Genomic DNA, 20772 nt, shown 5'->3' with positions numbered 1-20772 from the left:
TACACATTGGGGCTTAGTGTGCTTCGGGCTGTGCTATAAATGTCCCACATGAGATTTCAAAAGACAGGATTACTTGGATCACAGGCTAAGTTGCTTCCAGTCAGTATGGTGTAGTGCTTCAAGTGTCCCACTAGGACCTGGGAAAACCCAGGTTCGAATCCCCACCGCCATGGAAGAAAAGAAGAAGAAGAGCTGGTTTTTATATCCCTGTTCCTCTACCTTTTTAAGGAGACTCAAACCAGCTTATAACCACCTTCCCTTCCCCTCCCAACAACAGATACCCTATGAGGTAGGGGAGGCTGAGAGAGTACAGAGAGAACTGTGACTAGCCCAAGGTCACCCAGCAGGCTTCATGTGGAGGAGTGGGGAATCGAACCCGGTTCTCCAGATTAGGGTCTGCCGCTCATGTGGAGGAGTGGGGAATCGTTCTCCAGATACTGTCAACTGCTCTTAACCACTACACCACGCTGGCTTTTGCTGGGGGACCTTGGGCTAGTCTCACACTCTTGGCCTAGCCTATCTCACAGGGTTGTTGTGAGGATAAAATGGAGGAGAGTGATGCAAGCCACATTGGGTCCTCTTTGGGGAGAAAGGTGGGATATAAAATAAATAAAGTAAATAAAATAAATATAATTGCTTCCACGCAAGGATCTTTAAGTCATTCCTTTCCCACTATCTGCCATGAGGGGTGGACTAATTCCATGGCGCCTCCTGCAACACCCCTCCATAATAATATGAATAACCATACCAGTGGATAGAGACCGCATCATGCACGCCTATAGCGGCTTTTCCATCTGCAGCTGATAATATACAGAAAAAGCGGTTAATCTGTATTAATTTTTGGTGTCTCACTGTCTGGTGGCTCCACAGGAGCAGGGGGGAAAGAAGAGGGGAGGAGCGCGGAATATAAACCAGCAGATGATGTAGACAAATATAAATAATTTATCTCTTTCTCATAAGTATTCGAAACTGGGTTCAATCATTTATTCGACGGTAGGTGCAGGACAGAGAAAAAGAAGCACGCAATGTGCGCAGCCAGCATGGAATTCAAATGCCACAAGATGGCTTTAAAAAAGGGAATCAGACAAATTCATGAGTAGGGGCCGCCAACCTCCAGGTACTAGCTGGAGATCTCCTGCTATTACAACTGATCTCCAGCCGGCAGAGATCAGTTCCCCTGGAGAAAATGGCAGCTTTGGCAATTGGACTCTATGGCATTGAAGCCCCTCCCCTCCCCAAACCCCACCCTCCTCAGGCTCCGCCCTAAAAACCTCCCACCAGTGGCAAAGAGGGACGTGGCAACCCTAGTTCTGACCATGCAGAAGTCTCTTATCTGCTGTGGGGGTGGTGGGTGGGGGGGACACACACCGACCTGAGTTGAAGGAAATATCACAAAACGGCACTCCTTGATTCTCATTTGTTCAAGCAAGGAGGAAACTATTTGTTTCTAAGCGGTGTCTGCCTGAATACACCTGATCACGTTTTCCTCTCCACAGAACATGTTCCTGGCAATTATCAACGACACCTACTCAGAAGTGAAGGAGGAGCTTTCAAACCAGAAGGATGAGTTGCAGCTCTCAGACATCCTGAAGCAGGTTAGCTCATTCCAGTAAAAGTTAAAAATGCCGATCTCGCCACTTTGGGGTCAGGAAGCAATTTTCCTCCAGGCCAGATTGGCCAGGGTTCCTGGAGGGATCCGACCCCCCCCATTTTTGGGGCATGGAGTAGGGGTCACTGGGGGTGTGCAGGGGGAGGTAGTTGTGAATTTCCTGCATTGTGCAGGGGATTGGAATAGATGACCCTGGGGGTCCCTTCCAACTCTATGATTCTACACAAGGCAAGAGACAAACAGAGGTTGTTTGCCATCGGCTGCCTCCACGTAGCAACTCTGAACTTCCTGGGTCGTCTCCTATCCAAAACTAACTCTCTGTGTGTGTGTGTGTGTGTGTGTAAAGTGCCTTCAAGTCGCAGCCGACTTCTGGTGACCCCTTTTTGGGGTTTTCAAGGCAAGAGACTAACAGAGGTGGTTTGCCAGTGCCTTCCTCCGCGTGCATAGCAACCCTGGTATTCCTTGGTGGTCTCCCATCCAAATACTAACCAGGGCTGACCCTGCTTAGCTTCTGAGATCTGACGAGATCAGGCTAGCCTGGGCCACCCAGGTCAGGGCAAAAGACATTACAGGGGGGGTTTGCCATTGCCTTCCTCTGCATAGCAACTCCATTCCTCTTTGGCAGTCTCCCATCCAAATACCAACCAGGGCCAACCCTGCTTACCTTTGAGAACTGTCAAGATTGGATTAGCCTGGGCCATCCAGGTAAGGGCATCTAGGACATTTCCTGTATCTTGAATTAAATCTGGTAGGGCTTGCTTATAGAGTGAATTCACTGGGTAAAGAAAGAAATGTTTTGTCTTGGTGTCTAAAAGGCAGGCAGATGCCAGGCTAGCTTCAAAGGGAAGGGCATTCCAAAGGCAAGGGGCCAACAACTGAAAAATGCACTGTGTCTAGTCCGCACCTGACTCACGGCTGAAAGCAGGAGTACTGGGAATGAAGGGCCCCGAGTCTGGTTTAGATTTTGGTGCCAGTTTTCCAGGGTATGGATGCTGTGGCCGTTGCTCCCTTTTGGGCTTGGCACACTGGGGGTGGGGCTGGGGGCAGCAGGGCTTAACTTCTGCCAGCATCCCTTGAATTCCAGGGCTACAACAAGACCCTCATGAGGCTGAAGCTGAAAAAGGACCGGATCTCTGATGTGCAGAAAGCTCTGCAGAAAGGGACCAAGGAACTCGAATTTGAGGATTTTAAAAACAGCCTGAGAGAGTAAGTGAAGCGATGCCAGGGCGTGCCGAGGGATCTGTACTCCAGACTGGGAGGCTGCTGTCAATTTTTTTTAATGCTGGGGCCATATGGCCATCCAGGGCGGGGGGGGGCAGGATATTCCAAGGGGGCCACAGGTGAAAATTGTGTAAATGGGGGGGGGCACAGCACAAGACTAGGGGGTCACAGAGGGAAGTGAGAAATGAAGAAAACAAGAGAAGTGACCAAGAAAAGAAAGCAAAAAAGAAATACAATTTGTACCTTCAGTGGTCTGAAAACCTAACACATGACTTTCTTCATTGCACTTCTATGCTTCATTTGCAACTGGATTTTTGTATCGCTGTAATTTTGTGCAACGGTGGTAGAGGCTTTGTTCTCCCTTGTATGTGAACATGGTTGTTTATTAGCGTGTTGTATTCCCTTTTTGTGGGGTATTTTTTTGTAAATTTCAGTTTCCCAATAAGAACAGCATGTGTGCATTTTGTGTGGCTGTTTATGCTTCTTTGTTCCTTGGCTATTTACAAACAAAACATTTAAATAGCTACCTTTCCACAGGTGGGACAGGGGGGCCACAGGAAGGAAACAAGGTCGGAAGGGGGCCACGGTTGGAAAAAGTTTGAGAACCACTGGGCTAGAGTATCACACATACCTTCTGAAAGGGATTCCAAAACTGTTTTGCCAAGACCTTCCTTTGGAATATAAACTTGAAGTATGCATTGGATTTAGGGTTGCCAACTCCCAGGTGGTGGCTAGAGAGATCTCCCGCTATTACAACTGATCTCCAGGTAACAGAGACCAGTTCACCTGGAGAAAATGGCCATTTTGGAAGGAGGACTCTATAGCATTATATCTTTCTGAGGTCCCTCCCCTTCTCAAACCTCACACTTCTGAGGCTCCACCCACAAAATCTCCAGGTATTTCCCATCCTGGAGCTGGCAAACCTAATTAGATTGCCAACCTCCAGAAGGGGGGTTCCATCTGAAGCAATATACCACTTGTGATTCCAGGAACATTGTGTATGCCATTGTCTGCCTGTGTCAGAAGCTATATATTGGCATGAGCATCAGACCGATATGGGTTAGAATGATGGAACATCGTTCCAGACTAAGAATGAAAGTTACTGAAGCCCCACTAGTGATGCATTTTACGGAGGCAGGGCATAATGGAAATGACATTCTATTCTTCGTAGTTTGGGCATATAAACCATGTCCTTTCTGTAGACTGGATATACAAAAACTTCTCCAACAAGAAGCTCGATTTATCCATTTATTTAAAACAATATAGTCAGTAGGATTAAACACAGATTTGGATTTAAGTTGTTTGTTGTAGAACCTCCAGAAGGGGACTGGTGATCAGGAATCACAACTGATCTCCAGACGACAGGGATCAGTTCCAAGGGAAGCGTGGTGTAGTGGTTAAGAACGGTGGTTTGGAGCAGTGGAGTCTGATCTGGAGAACCGGGTTTGATTCCCCCCTCCTCCACATGAGCGGCGGAGGCTAATCTGGTGAACTGGATTTGTTTCCCCACTCCTACACACCAAGCCAGCTGGGTCACCTTGGGCAAGTCATTCTCTCTCAGCCCCACCTACCTCACAGGGTGACTGTTGTGGGGAGGGGAAGGGGATTGTAAGCCGGTTTGATTCTCCCTTAAGTGGCAGAGAAAGTCAGCATATAAAAACCAACTCTTCCCTTCTTCTTCTTCTTGGAGAAAATGGCTACATCGGAGGGTGGACTCTATGGCATTATACCCTGCTGGGGTCCCTCCCACCCCCAAACCCCACCCTCCCCAGGCTCCACCCCCAAATCTCCAGGAATTTCCCAGTCTGGAGTTGGCAACCCTTAGTGTGCGGGCCCTGATTCAACTCTTCCCTCCTCCCCAGGCTTGGCCATGCTGAGCACGAGATAACCGCAGCCTTTGCAAAGTTCGATAAAGACGGTAACCAGATTCTTGACGAAGAGGAGCAGAAGAGGATGCGGAATGACTTAGAGGAGAAGAGGGTAAGGCCTGTGGGGCAAGAGACGTGTTTAATGGGCGCCGACCAGGCTCCAAAACTTTGGCACCTGAGTCCATGTGGCCAGGACTGGAGGGAGAGACCCCTGGCCCCAGTTTTCCTTCAGAAGTGACAATTCTGGTGCTGAGGAACAACAAAGGGGGCTAAAAGGAGAAAGGCCCTGCTGATAGTAGAGGAAGATATGAAGGGGGGGCAGAAAGAACAGAAAGAGCAAAGGGTGACATGGAGGGCCGCCGGCTTTGTGTCCGGATCTTGGAACTGAGCTTCACCGAAAGGTTCAGCTGTGCAGAGGGGAGAGTAGGGTGGCCAACCTCCAGGTGGTGGCTGGAGATCCCCCGCTATTACAGCTGATCTCCAGGCGACAGAGATCAGTTCCTCTGGAGAAAATGACCGCTTTGGAAGGTGGACTTTATGGCATTACACCCCACTGAGGTCCCTCCCCTCTCCAAACCCTGCCCTCCTCAGGCTCCACCCCCAAAATCTCCAGGTATTTCCCAGTCCAGAGATGGCAACCCTAGGGGAGAGCCAAGCAAACCAAGTAATGGGGAGGCTGGTAATGGACGTAGCAATTTGTAGGAGACACAGTAGAAAGTCTGAGGAGAAGTCACCCATCTTCTTTCAGAGCTAGGGTTGCCAACCTCCATGTCAGTCTCAGGCGTTTGCCTCTAGCATCCCTCAAGCATACTCATCCAGACAGGTAGCTCTGAAGCAGTGTAACTTTATTAGGAACTAAAAAGCAAATTAGAAGAACTAGCTGCACGCAGGCAGGCAAGGTTAGCAATGGAGACCCAGTACAGGCTACCTGCTTAAAAACAATAAGATAAACATTGCTAGGCAACAGCGAGATAAGCATTTCCCATGAATGAAGACACAACACGCCACAGCTGTGATAACTGGCACTAACCTACACAGGAGCGTCCAAACCCTGGGAACCAAGGACTTGACTTGTGACCAGAACTCGGCCTGAACTTATGTCAAGAGCCCGTTGAATCTTGCGTTCAGTGAAGAACCTGACACTCCAGGTGGTGGCTGGAGATCTCCAGCTATTACAACTGATCTCCAGGTGACAGAGATCAGTTCCCCTGGAGGAAATAGACCCTTTGGCAATTGGGCACTATGGCATTGAAGTCCCTCCCCTCTCCGGCCCTGTTCAGGAACCACCCCCCAAATAACCAGATATTTCCCAACCTGGAGCTGGCAACCCTACGGAGCTGTGTTTGTAGCTTGGTTTGAGCACTAAAATGCCCAGCACCAGGCCCGCCAAGCAAAGAGGCAATTCTCCCTGCAAAGAGAAGCTTAGCAAGAAACGTTCACTTGGAAAAGAGAGCCAGTGTGGTGTAGTGGTTAGACTGCCGGATTAGGATCTGGGAGACACAGGTTCGAATCCTCACTCTGCCTTGGAAGCTTGCTCGGTGACCTTGGGCTGGTCACACACTCTCAGCCCAGCCTACCTCACAGGGTTGTTGTGAGGATAAAACAGAGGAGGAGAATGATGCAAGCAGCTTTGGGTCCCTATTGGAGAGAAAGGTGGGGCAAATAAATGAAGTAAATAAATACAATAAATAAATAAAATGAAGCAGATTTCATTGACTTCCCACCTTTGGAAAGTGGTGGTAGTTTTTTAGATCAATAGTAGTAGTATTTGCAATATTACACAATATTACAGAAAAATCTGAACAGGACAGAACGACTTTTCTTGTTTCATTTCCAGGTTGCACTGAATGCAGAAATTGAGAACTTGGGGAAATCTTTCAGGGACAACAGTTTGGAGGATACCCTTGCAAAGAACAATCAAACAAACAAGTCCAGCTCGTGGTCTGAGGAAGAGTTTCAAACGTGGGTATCGATAGCGCAGAGGCGGAGAGCTCGGTTTTCCTCCTGAAGCATCTCGGGCTGTCGGTAGTTGGTAGGGTTGCCAACGTCCAGGTGGTGGCTGGAGATCTCCCACTATTACAAATGATCTCCAGGGGACAGAGATCAGGAGAAAGATGGCCACTTTGGAAGGTGGACTCTATGGCATTATATCCCACTGAAGTCCCTCCCCTCCCCAAACCCCGCCCTCCTTATATTTTATTTATTATTTCCATTTGTTACCCTGCTCTCCCCTGCCAAAGCCAGGCTCGGAGCAGCTCCACCCCTAAAATTTTCAGGTATTTCCCGACCCAGAGCTGGCAACCCTAGTAGCTGCTGGTGACAGTGGTGGGCAAAGAGCGGAAGAGTCACTGTGGGGAGGAGGGTTGCCAGGTCTGCTGAGACACATGAACACATGAAGCTGCCTTATACTGAATGAGACCCTCAGTCCATCAAAGCCAGTATTGTCTGCTCAGACCAGCAGCAGCTCTCCAGGGTCTCAGGCAAGGGTCTTTGACATCACCTACTTGCCTCTAGTCCCTTTAACTGGAGATGCTGGGGGTTGAACCTGGGACCTTCTGCATGCCAAGCAGAGGCTCTGCCACTGAGCCATAGCCCCTCCCCTCCGGGTGGAGCCTGGAGACCTCCTAGAATTACAAATGGTCCTTGTGCTGTGGTGGCAGGTACTGCGGAAGCCATTGTTTTTCCTAATGTGCGCAGCCAATCAGGTCTCCAGTGGCCAGTCCGAAGCCCTCCTGGGCAAAAGTCCCACCTGGCCCTCGGTGAGCATCTGGAAAGGTGTCAGCATGCTCTGTGGTGCCTACCTCACAGGGTTGTCATTGTGAGAATAAGGCAGAGGAAGGGATAAGGATGGGATAAGCTGCTTGAGATTAATCCATTAACCGCAGCGTTTCCCACTTAGGAAGGAAAGCAAGATATGAATTAAAAAATAAAATAAACAGATCAAGACAAATTTTAAATGTCAGTTCCAGTGCTTAACTGCTATAGGAGCACACCGGACTGTTCACTGGTCAGCGCCTTCAAGCATATCACCCCCATTAGAGCCACACCGGCAGAGGGGGCTGCCATCTCGGCGCTAGGGTTGCCAACCTCCAGGTGGTGGCTGGAGATCTACAGCTATTACCACTGATCTCCAGGCAATGCAGATCAGTTCACCTGGAGGAAATGGCCACGTTGGAAGGCGGACTCTATGGCATTATACTACATTCAAGTCCCTCCCCTCTCCAAACCATGCCCTCCTCAGGCTCCACCCCCAAAATCTCCAGGTATTTCCCAACCCACTGCTGGCAACCCTAAGAGATCAGTGAACCTGGAGAAAATGGCTGCTTTGGAAGGCAGACTCTGTGGCATTATACTCCCATTGAAGTCCTTCCCCTCTCCAAACCCCGCCCTCCTCAGGCTCCACCCCCAAAACCTCTAGGTATTTCCCAACCTGGAGATGGCAACCCTACCTCTGGGGCACTTCCTTGGCTAGCTGCCAACCTCATGCCCGTTGCTTGAAGGAGGGTTTCTTAAAGTCCTTACTCTCTTTCACAGACTCCTCAGGCGGGTGCTGCAGCTGGAACGCTCCTTTGGCTGTATCGTGTCCAAGATTGAAGCGGTGGGCATGAAGATGGAGACCCTGGAAAGAAGCAAGGTAAAGAAGAAGGACACCCTGGGCAAGCTTCTGAACCACAGGGACAAAGTAGGTCTCCTAAATCCAGGATGCTGTGGCCTGTCTACACTTAGGGGTGCTGACTTTGGACTGAGATGTTCTTGGGAAACTGGGGGTGGAGTCTGGGGAGGGTGGGATTTGGGGGAAGGGAGGGACTTTATCAGGGGATAATGCCATAGAGTCCATCCTCCAAAGCTGCCCAAGCAGGCTTCATATGGAGGTGTGAAGAAACTAACCCAGTTCACCAGATTAGAGTCTGCCGCTCATGTGGAGGAGTGGGGAATCAAACCTGGTTCTCCAGAATAAAGTCCATCGCTTATGTAGAGGAGTGGGGAATCGAACCCGGTTCACCAGATTAGAGTCCGTCGCTCATGTGGAGGAGTGGGGAATCAAACCCTGTTCTCCAGATTAGAGTCCACCGCTCCTAACCACTACACCTTGCTGGCTCTCACAGGGTGTCTGTTGTGGGGAGGGGAAGGGAAGGTGATTGTAAGCCGGTTTGAGACTCCTTCAAAGGTAGAGAAAATGAGGGTATAAAAACCAATTCTTCTTCTTGTTTTTGTTGCAAGACTCCTCTTCCCCTTGCTTGCAGAATCAGGGCTAGATACATGGTAACTAGCACTAAAAGGAAATGTGTTGCCCTTGCAGAGCACAGTCTGTTTAGCAAACATCTCCTCACACATCATGATACCCTTTTCCACACGTGCCCTTGGCCACGAGAAGGCCCTGAATTCAGTTGGAACGACCGCCCCTTTCCCATGTATCCTTTGTGAAGAAAGAGCGAAATCACTCTGTTTACAAGGTTTGTCCCAATGAGCGGGTGTCTTTCCCCCTTTTCCTTATTTGTAGGAGCCAGCGTGGTGTAGTGGTTAAAAGCGGTGGTTTGGAGCGGTGGACTCCTCCACGTGAGCTGCGGATGATAATCTGGAGAACAGGGTTGGTTTCCCGACTCTTACACATGAAGCCAGCTAGGTGACCTTGGGCTAGTCACAGCTCTCTCAGTCTCACCTACCTCACAGGGTGTCAGTTGTGGGGAGGGAAAAAGAAGAGTTGGTTTTTATATGCTGACTTTCTCTACCGCATAAGGAAGACTCAAACCGGCTTACAATCACCTTCCCTTCCCCTCCTCACAACAGACACCCTGTGAGGTAGGTGGGGCTGAGAGAGCTCTAAGAGAGCTGTAACTAGCCCAAGGTACCCAGCTGGCTTCATGTGAAGTAGTGAGGAAACAAATCCAGTTCACCAGAATAGCCTCCACCGCTCATGTGGAGGAGTGGGGAATCAAACCTGGTTCTCCAGATCAGAGTCTACCGCTCCAAACCACCACTCTTAACCACTACACCATGCTAGGAAGGGCAGGTGATTGTAAGCCGGGAAGGGGAAGGGAAGGTGATTGTAAGCCGGTTTGAGTCTTCCTTAAGTGGCAGAGAAAGTTGGCATATAAAAACCAACTTTTTTTCTTCTTCTAGGAAGAACTCAACCAGGAAGATCTGATCCATCAGAACCTTGAATGGGTCCCTGAGGAAGGAGAGGAGAGGGAGACGCCCCACATGATGGAGAATGTCAACATGAACTTACTGAATACCAGCAGTACCATCTACCCTGTCCTGCCCAAGATGGAGCTGCCTGGGTCTCAGATGCCCAAAAACATCCCGCTACAATCTAACATGAACTTCTAGCACATTTCTGGATCACTTCACCATGATGCTAAAAAACCCCACCGCATCTACTGTTTCACTTCTGCTAGGCTTGCCATAGAAGATCAAAAACGAGCGCCATAACCCAACTTATCTGTCTGTGTAAATGCAATCAGGAACAAGGCAAACGTAACCTGGTGGGCTTTGGGGGATTTCAGATCATAGAATCATAGAGTTGGAAAGGATCGTAGAGGCCATCTAGTCCAACCCCCCTGCTCAATGCAGGATCAGCCTGGAGCATCCCTGACAAGTGTTTGTCCAGCCTCTGCTTGAAGACTGCCAGTGAGGGGGAGCTCACCACCTCCCTAGGCAGCTGATTCTACTGTTGAACAACTCTTACCGTAAAAGTTTTTTTCCCCCATAATATCCAGCCGATACCTTTCTGCCTGCAATTTAAACCCATTATTGCGAGTTCTGTGATCCTCTGCTGCCAACAGGCACAGCTCCCTGCCCTCCTCTAAGTGGCAGCCGTTCAAATACTTAAAGAGAGCAATCATGTCCCCCCCTCAACATTCCCAACTCCCTCAGCCTTTGGATCTATATTTTACTGCTGGCTCCAGTATGGTTCAAATTGATCCCAGTCCTGGCCACATCTGAAGTCTCTGGGAAATCTGCCATTTGTAGGGTTGCCAGCTCTGGGTTGGGAAATACCTGGAGACATTGGGGGTGGAGCCTGAGGAGGGCGGGGTTTGGAGGGAGGAGGGACTTCAATGCCATAGAGTCTAATTGCCAAAGTGGCCATTTTCTCCAGGGGAACTGATCTCTTATCGGCTGAAGATCAGTTGTAACAGCAGGCGATCTTCAGCAACCACCTGGAAGTTGGCAACCCTAGCCATTTGGAATGGCATCCTTTCCTTTATTATTAAGCTCATATGACCAAAGATCTTGGGCATGAATACATAAAAGATAAAAACAACATTAAAACATGATAAAATCTTAAAGGCCTTAGAACATTATAATGTTACAAATATAAACAATAAAATAGACAATCTCCCCAGAAAATAAGAAAATAAATACATAGACCCATCCAATTCGTATGTAATCAGCAATAAAATCATTTTAATGTAACTTCAAAGAAACTGCTATTGCCAGATATTTTGCAACACATCTAGTTATGCCTGGCCTCTTATGTTATTAAAATAAAGAAAGATGGATTGGTACCTAAAATCAAGCATTAAAATATCAGTTTTTGTAGGTTTTCCCAAGACAGTAAGTACCAGCTCCTCGGCCATTTCAAATTTGAAAAATGGTGTGTGTGTGAGTGTGTGGGGATGCTTAACCCTCTCTCCCCTCCTTCCAAATCCTCCCCATGTGCCTGATTTCCAGAGAAAAGGGACTTCTCGGGGGGGGGGCTCCATTCATGGAACTCCCCCATGTCTCATCTGTTTGATCCCTTCAAAAAGTTCTCCATATACTCCAGCTGGGTAAGGCAGAGACCCTCTCTATTGTCAAGAGTCACCTGATAGCACAGTAATTCCTGCGTGTACAGCTGGTCTGAACCCAATTCTTTGGTATTTTACCACCTTGGTCCTTGCCTTCCTATATGAGATATTTAACCTTTCCTCATTGTGCTGCGGCACTGGCTTTAACTCGTCTTAACTCTAACCCCTCTGAAGTATTACCTGGAGTGTTTTGTAATATTCCATATTCAGATTTTCCTTGTCCTTGTGGACAGGGTAAAATTGATACGAAAATACTGGAACACTCTTTATATACTGTTGTTAGGAACTGATGGATTTTACCTGTTTTATCACGTTAATCGTTCAGTAATTCTCCAAAGTGATATCATTCCCTGTCTGATTCTTGACAGTGATTCCTGTCTATCATATTTTCCTTTAGAAACTAATTTAGTACTCTTTTAGTCATTGCTCACGATCTATTGATCAAAGGGGAGGGGAGGGGAGAAAAGGAGACAAAAGAAGAGGAAAGGAAAAGAAAAGAAAAGGGAAAGGAGAGGAAAGGAAAGGAAAGGAAAGGAAAGGAAAGGAAAGGAAGAGAGAGGAGAGGAAAGAGAGGAGAGGGAAAGAAAGGAATAGAAAGGAGAGGAAAGGAATGCTACATTCCTGGATGAGCACCTAATGTTCTTTTCCTTGTGTTTGAATCCAAATTCACTTTGCTGTACCAGTCACCATCCACACTTAGCCGCACTCTCTGAGTTGCCCCTGATCCTCCTCTTTCGAGCTCATTCTCATCGTCGTTCACAAACCGAGAACTGTTACTAGCCATCACCAGGATAACTCGAAAGTGATTGTGTGGCAAGAATTCTTCACCGTCTTTCCTGAGGAGCAGTTTAATAGTACCCAGAAGGCTAACAACTGGGGCGGGCTGTTATCTTGCCTGTCATGTGTTATGTTCCTAGCCCAAAGCCGTATGCGCGGGAGCCATGCTCGCCCAGGACTGGATTCAGAGCTAGTACCAGCATTGGGATTTCCTGTGTGCCTCTGATCCTGCTGGGTGTTTTCCTTGTGAACACTACACGTCAGATTTAAAGAATACCTTGATGCACTTAGAGTAGATTTATTGTGACTCTGGTTAACGCAGCCTCACTCAGTGGTGTCTTGGATGTACCCTGCATGGTGCGCATCTAACACGTGGTGTCACAAAGATGATTGGAGGGTAGATTAGACCTGATTGTATGCCATGCTCCACCCACCCCGCAACGGCTGATCTTGTGTCGTGTAACGATTGTCATCCGCGTAGGAGTAACATTAACCCCTTCTTTGTCTGTGCCTCTTGCTTTACAATGACACCCCCATGCCATGTTTCCCACTCTGCTTTCTTGGATTCCTGTCATAATGTTGTCGTTTTGGCTATAAGGCATGACGTTACTTGAAAGGAGTCAAGTGTTTTTCGGGGAACCACCTGTGCAGAGCCTTGGGTGGTTTCTCTTCTTTCTTAGAAGGGAGTAAAACAAACAGCTTCCCTATCGCCACAAGAACCAAACCAATGCACAAATAAAAAGAGATGCAAACCAGAGTGGTTGAAATGTCTCATGTCCCCACATGGAGATTTACTGAAAAGTGCTATTCTGTGTGGTGACCTACAGGGCAGGGATAACCTCTCCGCCTTTGGAGTACTTAGCACAAATACATGGAACGTGGCTCCACTCCCAGAGGTCAACAGCGGTGAATGGCATTGTGTAGAAAAAGATACCTGTGGTTGTGCCAAAACAAAAGGCAACAGGTTTTTACATTCCTGTGTGTATCAAACGGGGTGTCGCCCTGCGGAAGCACTGTCAGGTCTCCACGCTGCTCCTCTAACACTACGTTAAAGTTGTTGCGCATTTCTCGCAGTAAGCCGGTAGAGGTCCCTAGCTGACAACCCAGAACTGCGTGGCTTGTTTATTTCTGAATAAAACGCCTTCTTTTCATTGACTCAACAGCTTCTTGTGAAGTTCTTGGTAATATTTCAAGCTCACGTGACGACTATATTCTGCCTCCACATTTTCATAGGACTGGGCGCACTTCATGTGGTTCCAACACTGGAGGCCCATAGTATGTTTATAGAGGATGGAGGGTCACTGCAAAAGATGGACTTCTCCTCCCTCATTTCTTAAATCTGGTCCCCTTCCTTGTGGTCTGTCTTTCTCCTGGTTGATTCACAATGTGTCTCTTTTGCGCAGTTTTTCATAATAGGAATATCCTGTGGTTATATTGATATGACAGCAACTTGTTATTGCACCGATTTAAATAACCACTACCCAACATATTTAATTCAGCTGTCATAAGACCAGTTGGCGGGCTGTTTATGACAGGAGAAGTATCATGTAATTTTTTTTGGTCATCATTCTCCCCACCATGAAATCAGTGTTACTCTGACACCGCAGCATTGCTTCCAGTGTGAACCTGGAAATTACGTCACTGAATCCGGATTCACTCTAGGATTCCACCAAAACTCTAGAATCCTAAGGTAAAACCTAGAAACCTCGCATCCTCGAATTTTAAATACATGGGTACCAAGCACTGGGAAGTGGTTTTGGGGGACAACCACATGGCAGCTGTAAAGTATACTTTGGCTCTGTGTGATATCACTCCTCAACCTTGCCTACTGATGGTACCTTAAGCAGGCAGTCTCCACTTAAATTGCCCAAAAGCTGGAGGCTGCGAGCAAGGGGGGGTAACTGGGATTGATAACCTATGTATACCAGGATAGTCCCAGATGAGACCTCTTAAACGAGCAGGCAGTTGTCTAATTGAATGGGATTTATTAAAGACTAAAAATAGTAAAACAAGAAATATATAGTTCAACCAATGAACATAGGCACAACAGCTGACTAAGAGAAAAGGGAGTTTCAGGGACGGGCGATAGTTACCAGTCTTGAAGGGACGTCCAGGGAAAGCAGCATTGAAGAGGAAAGCAACCAGCACTTCCAGGAGCAAAAGGAAGAGCCCACACGCAAGTGAGAGCACGCGCACAGATCCAGAACACACACACACACACACACACACACAATGAATGGCCAAAGGACCAATATTTATATCCCAGAATGGGTCCTGAGGCTGTATGAGGTAAGCTGGCAGGAAAGCCAAAGACAAAGAATTGATTGCTTTTCCGGGATTGCAACAATAAGATAGGAGAGGCTTGATGAGTCTTTAAATACGTGGGTACCAAGCACTGGGACGTGGTTTGGGGGGACAACCACATGGTGTCCGTAAAGTATACTTTGGTGTGATATCAGAGCCCCAATACGACTGGATATCTAATGCCACGGGCAATGGTGGAGTTGTTCCCAATGTCCCCCGAGCCCCATAGCTACACGGCCCGTACGTTGAGTGACTGCCCCCCCCCCCTTAAAGTCACTGCCATCCATTTGGGCAAAGTGGATGGGTTCAGGCAAGTTAACTGCTTTCACTTTAAGGTCTTTGAACGTTGCCTCACTGATCAGGGTGCAGGCACCGCCTGAATCAATTAAGGCTTCTACAGTCAGTTGGGGTCCCCCCTTATAGTTTTGTAAAACTACGTCCACACACACAGTGTCTCCCCAGTCTCTTACCATCGCTGGAGCTCCCTGCTCTTGAGTAGGCACAGTCTGCTGCGGAGCCCCAATTTCAGCAGACTGGGGTCGTTTTTTGATGAATGGCTCCAAGTTTCCTCCTCACTGGAAGTGGTGGAGGGACTGTCAGGGCGGGAATTTGTAATTCGAGGCTCCGGAGAGCCAGAAGGAGATGGAGACAGGTGTTGCTCCTTTCGACCTGGTTGTTGGAGATTGGGAGCGTTGGGCTTCCCCCTCAGTCTGCCGCAGTGCTTCGGCGATGGTCCTTCCCCTCGGGACACCTGGTCTCCTTGGGTGTTCGTGGGACAGGTGGTGGCCCTTCTGGTCGGGTAGGGCAACTGGCTGCGAAGTGACCCATCCGTCCACATAGTAGGCATGCGCCACTCAGGAAACGCTTGGTTCTTTATGTTGTCAGGGGTTTCCCCGGGGTCGGGCCACCTCTTCGCGGGACGGCTCTCTCTTGCCATGGTTTTGACTCCCACATAGTACGTTGCTGAGACAGGGTCAGCAGTTGTCGGCAGTTTTCTACATCTACCGCTAGACGGATCCAGGCCTCCAGGTCGGGAGGGTTCCCTTGCAGGACCGCCCAATGCAGCAGATCAGTATTGAGGCCCTCACGGAAATATTGAACCCGGGTGGCCTCACTCCAGTCCATGATTTTGCTGGCAAGTAGTTGGAATTCACTGGCATACTGCATCACTGATTTAGTCCCCTGGCGCAGCTGTAGAAGGGCTGTCTTCGCCCTCTCGCCCTGGTGGGGGTCCTCAAAACGTCATCTGAGGGCTAGCATGAAATTGTCAAGGCTGCAGAGGGCACGGGAGCGTAGCTCGTACTGTTGGACCATCCAGGCTGCCGCCTCACCCTCCAGCAGGGCAGATACGTACTGCACACAACTTTCTTCCGTGGCAAAAGTAGCCCCCTGCTCCCGCATGTACACATCCACTTGGATCAAAAAATAAGCCAGCTTTTCACTTGCCCCACCAAACGTTGCCTTCAACGTTGCCACCTGGCGGTGGGGCCGGTTGTGCAGGACCCCCAGGCGGCGGGACAGGTTGCACAGGGGCTGGAACAGGGAGCGGTACTTGGGCAGGCAATGGAATGAGTTGCCCCAGAGGCCCTACCGGCTGGTTGGGGGGGGCGAGTACATTGCAGCTCATCCATCTCCTGCCACAAGTCCTGCATAAACCCCCACATCGCGGTGAGCTGTTCCTCCAGCTCCCGATTCTGGTGCAGGAGGTGCTGGCGTTCCATCTCCCACTCACGCCGTTGCAAGTTCTTGGGGAAAGTCTCTGGCCACAGGCCCTCTGGAAGGCCCGAAATCATGGGCCGTCGCCGGAGAGCTTCTGCCCCCGAAGTCATCCACGAGCGGGGGGTGGAGGGAGTCCAGCCAGTCGCTCCAACGGAATTCTGGACACAGGCCCTCTGGGAGCACTCACTGGGCGCTCGCCATCGTCGGGCCGTCCGCCCTCATCGGGCTCCTTGGTGTCCGGGACCGGCTCCACCGGGTCCGGCACTGTAGGTGTATCCCCATTCCCCGCCATAGTGAACCACAAGAGCGGAAAACAGGAAAAAGAGATTAGTGGCCTAATGTCAGACTCAGGGTTTTGTCCTCGCAGTGTCCCTCAAGCAAACCTCGCTCAGGCAAGACTCTGAAACAGGTTAGACTTTATTTGGGGTCAGGATTGGACAAAGTCAGAAGTCGACTGCCACTCCAGCAGAAGGAGGCCACTAATGGGGGAATAGGGCTAGCATACAGAGTTAAAATACATTGCAGAGCGTTACACAAGCCAGTAGAATCTATGATAAGCTTTCCCAGGGTAGAAAGTCATAACAAAGCATATTAAAGCATAACAAGGGTGTGCAGCTGTGGTCAACAGGACGGGCACACAGACCACACCACTAGGCAGAGAGAAACACTATACACAGTATGAGAACCAGAGGCACGTGGCCGGGTCCCTGTCACCAGGCAGGGCCTGGAGCAAAGTCAGGCCAAGATGAGGAGACTGGGCCTGACAATCACTCCTCAACCTTTCCTACTGGAATCTCAACTCATGAAGATCTCTTACTTATTGGGTTTCTCTAAGCACCAACAATATTCTCTAGGAAACTTTGCCAAAGGTTTCTAGGTTTTATCTTAGGTGTCTAGAGTTTCGGGGGAATCCTAGAGTGAATCCTGATTCAGTGACGTAATTTTCAGGTCCACACTGGAAGTGATTCTGCGGTGTCAGAGTGACCCTGATTCCTCCCCCTCCCCCGCCGCCACCCTACCAAGCAGTGGCAGGTAATGGAAGCCGCCAGGCAGGAGCTCTCCCACCAGAGTTTTTCCAGGCTCCCAGCAGAGGCCACCACTCCTCCCCCAGTCCCGATCTTGGCGGGCCAGCCCAGAGTTGCTCTGGGTTCATCTATCGAACCCCTCCCCCCAGTCCTGATCTCTGAGGTCTGGAGCAGGTGTCTTTATCTGGCTGGGGTCTGAGGCAGCTGCCAAAGATAGGTGCATTCTCTGTGCATTCGCAGAGAACTATTTGGTTTTGCAGAATTTAAACCTCCGTTTATTTTTAGAAAAACATTTCAGATTTTTCTGCAGACCCAGGGGTTCCCCCGAGTCTACATAAAAACCTGTTGGAGTTCAGTGTGCCCCTTATCTGCGGATTTAAGTATCCGCAGGCTCACTTGGGAATTAGATATATAGATTACATGTTATGCTGATGATGGGCTATTTCTGGCTCACTTTTCCCAGATGGCGCATGGCCTTTATATGCCTCTGCTGTGCCGTCTTTAGTCAAACACTCTTCCACTTTTCGAGCATGAACATGCACGTCGTGCTTCATGAGAATGAAGGAGGGTCCAGTCTTAGGAAGCCAAGTTGTGGCCATTCCTACGACCGAGGGGCGCAGCTTGGACTTTGCTCCCGAAAACCTCAGCAGCTGCCACTCCCAAACTGCATGTGGTATCAACTCTCACACCCTACTGGGAGAGGTTCCATTAAAAGGTAATTTATTTAAACACACAAAAGGGGCCATCCTCCTTTGCAAAACATTTGGTCCATATAAACAGAGGTGGCCAAATCGTTAGGGCCTGCTTCCTTATTAAATAAGCTTGTGGGACAAGAGTTTCACAGACAACGATGGCTACTTGTTTTCCATAAATATCATGACACCCCTCCCACCAAGACCGAGAACGTCATGCCTAAGTCCAGTGGAGAGAGTGGTGGCCCCCACGGCCCATCTTAAGGCAAAGCCCACAAAGGAGCCGCTACATCCAAGTCCAGGGGAGAGGAGAGTCCCCTCCTCACGAGTGGGGAGGGCAGAAAAGGTCCCAGAAGACTGCAAATTTGAATTAATATAGAATAAGGACAAAGACAGTTCTCCTGTACCCAGTTCTGCATTTTTTTTCCTGCTGTTCTTATCAAGTGGGTGTTAAATATTAAAGAAATACAGTTTGTTTGCATCTGGAGAGAAACTAGTTGTCTTGGGAAGCAAGCCCCTAAGGCCTATCTGTGCTAGCCAACCCTGAGTAACCAGACAAGCCTTTATTCCCATGGGGTCGATGTTTCCATGTCAGGCGCTGCAGCACGTTCGTTCTGCACATAATGCGCCTGCCCCAGGAGGAAGCCAGCGGGGGCTTTCTCGAGCTCCTTCCCCAGGAAGGAAGGGCTGGCCGAGGCGAGGCGTCTCCCTGGCCTCCACACACACAAAGCCCACGGGTTTGTTTACCGGGCCATTTCTTCAAGCAACTCTTGACTACTCCCTGTTCTTAAAGGGTTTCTTATCCACTGATCTCCACAGGAGACCGAGACATGCTGGCTGCCAGGAGGTCATGCATTCTATGCAAGAAAAAGGAAAGATTCCTCTTTCTTCCACGCTTCTCTCCCTGAATAGCCATGTGGTGGCAAAGGCACTGCTTGGTTTGCCCTGGAGTCCTCTCTTTTAATTTTAAATCCCTGATTTGATCCTACCCTTCCTCCAGGGAACTCCAGAGGGCAGTATATACAGCTCCCCTGTTCCCCAATTTTATCTCCAAAACAACCCTGCAGGGTAGGTTAGGCAGAGAGCAAGAGTGATTGGCCCAGGCTCATTTAGTAAGCTTCAGGTGCCTGAAGAAGTGAGCTGTGGCTCACGAAAGCTCATCCCCCTGGCAGGATTTTTGTTAGTCTTTCAGGTGTCACTGGACTCTTGCTCTTTTCTATCACTGTATTATATAATATTGTATCTAATGATCTTAGTTGCCCTGAGCCCAGCCTCAGCCGGGATAGAGGGCGGGATACAAATAGAAATAAATAAATAGATAAATAAATAATACGGAAATGGCAGCTTCAGAGGGTGGACTCTGGGGCATCGTACCCCACTGAGGTCCGTCCCTCCCATCCCCAAACCCTGCCCTCCCCAGGCTCCAGCCCCGTAATCTCCAGGCATTTCCCTACTCGGAATTGGCGACCCTAAGCCAAACAGCTGTGTGGAAGCTGTTTTAGCCAGTAGCCCTAGGGTTGCCAGGTCCCTCTTTGCTACCACCGGGAGGTTTTTTTTGGGGGGGGGGCAGAGCCTGAGGAGGGTGGGGTTGGGAAAGGGAAGGGACTTCAATGCCATAGAGTCCAATGGCCAAAGCGGCCATTTTCTCCAGGGGAACTGATCTCTATCGGCTGGAGATCAGTTGTCATAGCAGGAGATCTCCAGCTCGTACCTGGAAGTTGGCAACCCTAAGTAGCCCTGTGCTCAGGAGGGTGCTGTGGAAGCAAACCTCCCCTCTGTACACCAATCTTGTTCCACTCACGAGGATGCTGATGGGGCATGAAAGTTGCTGAGTCAGATGCCAATAGTGACGTAGACACAAGAAAGTGTCCCAGAAGTCACCTGGCCTCTCAACAGGCCAGAATGAAAGGCAGAGGTGACCCGCGGGACATCCGCGTCCCTCCTGCTGGCACTCTTCCCAGCTTGGGTGGCAAAACCAACACCACAATTGACGCCCGTTTCTGCTGAGTCATGCCGAGTCAGCCAAAGGGGAAAGTGTGGCAGAGGACGATTGGCATCCGGTACCATGGGTCAGCCATTCGGTTTATTGGCATTTTTGTTGGGGGGGGGGGAATGCCACCGAATAGAGGGCTGATCCCCCATCATTGGGTACCTCTGCTGATGGTTTTGCCATGAAATTTTGAAATGTGGATGATAGGGATGCCAGTTCCAGGTTGGGGATTACCTGGATATTTGGGGGGGTGGAGCCTGAGGAGGGCAGGATTTGGAGAGAGGAGGAGGAGGAGGAGGAGGAGGAGGAGGAGGAGAAGAAGAAGAGGAGTTGGGTTTTATATGCCGACTTTCTCTACCACTTAAGGGAGAATAAAACTGACTGACCTTACCTTCCCCTCCCCCCACAACAGACACCCTGTGAGGTAGGTGGGGCTGAGAGAGCTGTGACTAGCCCAAGGTCATCCAGCTGGCCTTATGTGTAGGAGTGGGGGAACCAACCCGGTTCACCAGATTAGCGTCTGCCGCTCATGTGGAGGAGTGAGGAATCAAACCCGGTTCTCCAGATCAGAGTCCATCACTCCAAACCACCGCCCTTAACCACTACACCACGCTGGCTCTCAATGCCATAGAGTCCAATGACCAAAGCGGCCATTTTCTCCAGGGGGAACTGATCTCTGTCGCCTGGAGATCAGTTGTAATAGCGGGAGATCTCCAGCCACCACCTGGAGGTTTGGCAAAACAAAACGTAGCGCTGTGGCTAAAAGGTCAACTTGA

At 49.5% G+C, this 20772-nt stretch overlaps 1 protein-coding gene across 1 annotated transcript in view; it reads left to right on the top strand.

Annotated features, from left to right (window-relative positions):
• PKD2L1 (polycystin 2 like 1, transient receptor potential cation channel) overlaps positions 1–10033 on the top strand; it is a 34394-nt gene extending 24361 nt beyond the window's left edge. The window contains exons 10-15 of the mRNA XM_056849761.1: positions 1497–1595; positions 2694–2815; positions 4693–4810; positions 6536–6660; positions 8233–8332; positions 9820–10033. Coding sequence (XP_056705739.1) covers positions 1497–1595; positions 2694–2815; positions 4693–4810; positions 6536–6660; positions 8233–8332; positions 9820–10029 — 774 coding nt within the window. The 3' untranslated portion in view covers positions 10030–10033. The remainder of the gene's footprint in view (positions 1–1496; positions 1596–2693; positions 2816–4692; positions 4811–6535; positions 6661–8232; positions 8333–9819) is intronic.
• The last annotated feature ends 10739 nt before the right edge of the window (positions 10034–20772 follow it).

This window comes from Euleptes europaea, chromosome 5, assembly GCF_029931775.1.
Source record: "Euleptes europaea isolate rEulEur1 chromosome 5, rEulEur1.hap1, whole genome shotgun sequence".
Classification (NCBI taxonomy): Eukaryota; Metazoa; Chordata; class Lepidosauria; order Squamata; family Sphaerodactylidae; genus Euleptes; species Euleptes europaea.
Note: the sequence above shows the minus strand (reverse complement) of the source record. Positions and strands in the feature narration are given on the sequence as shown.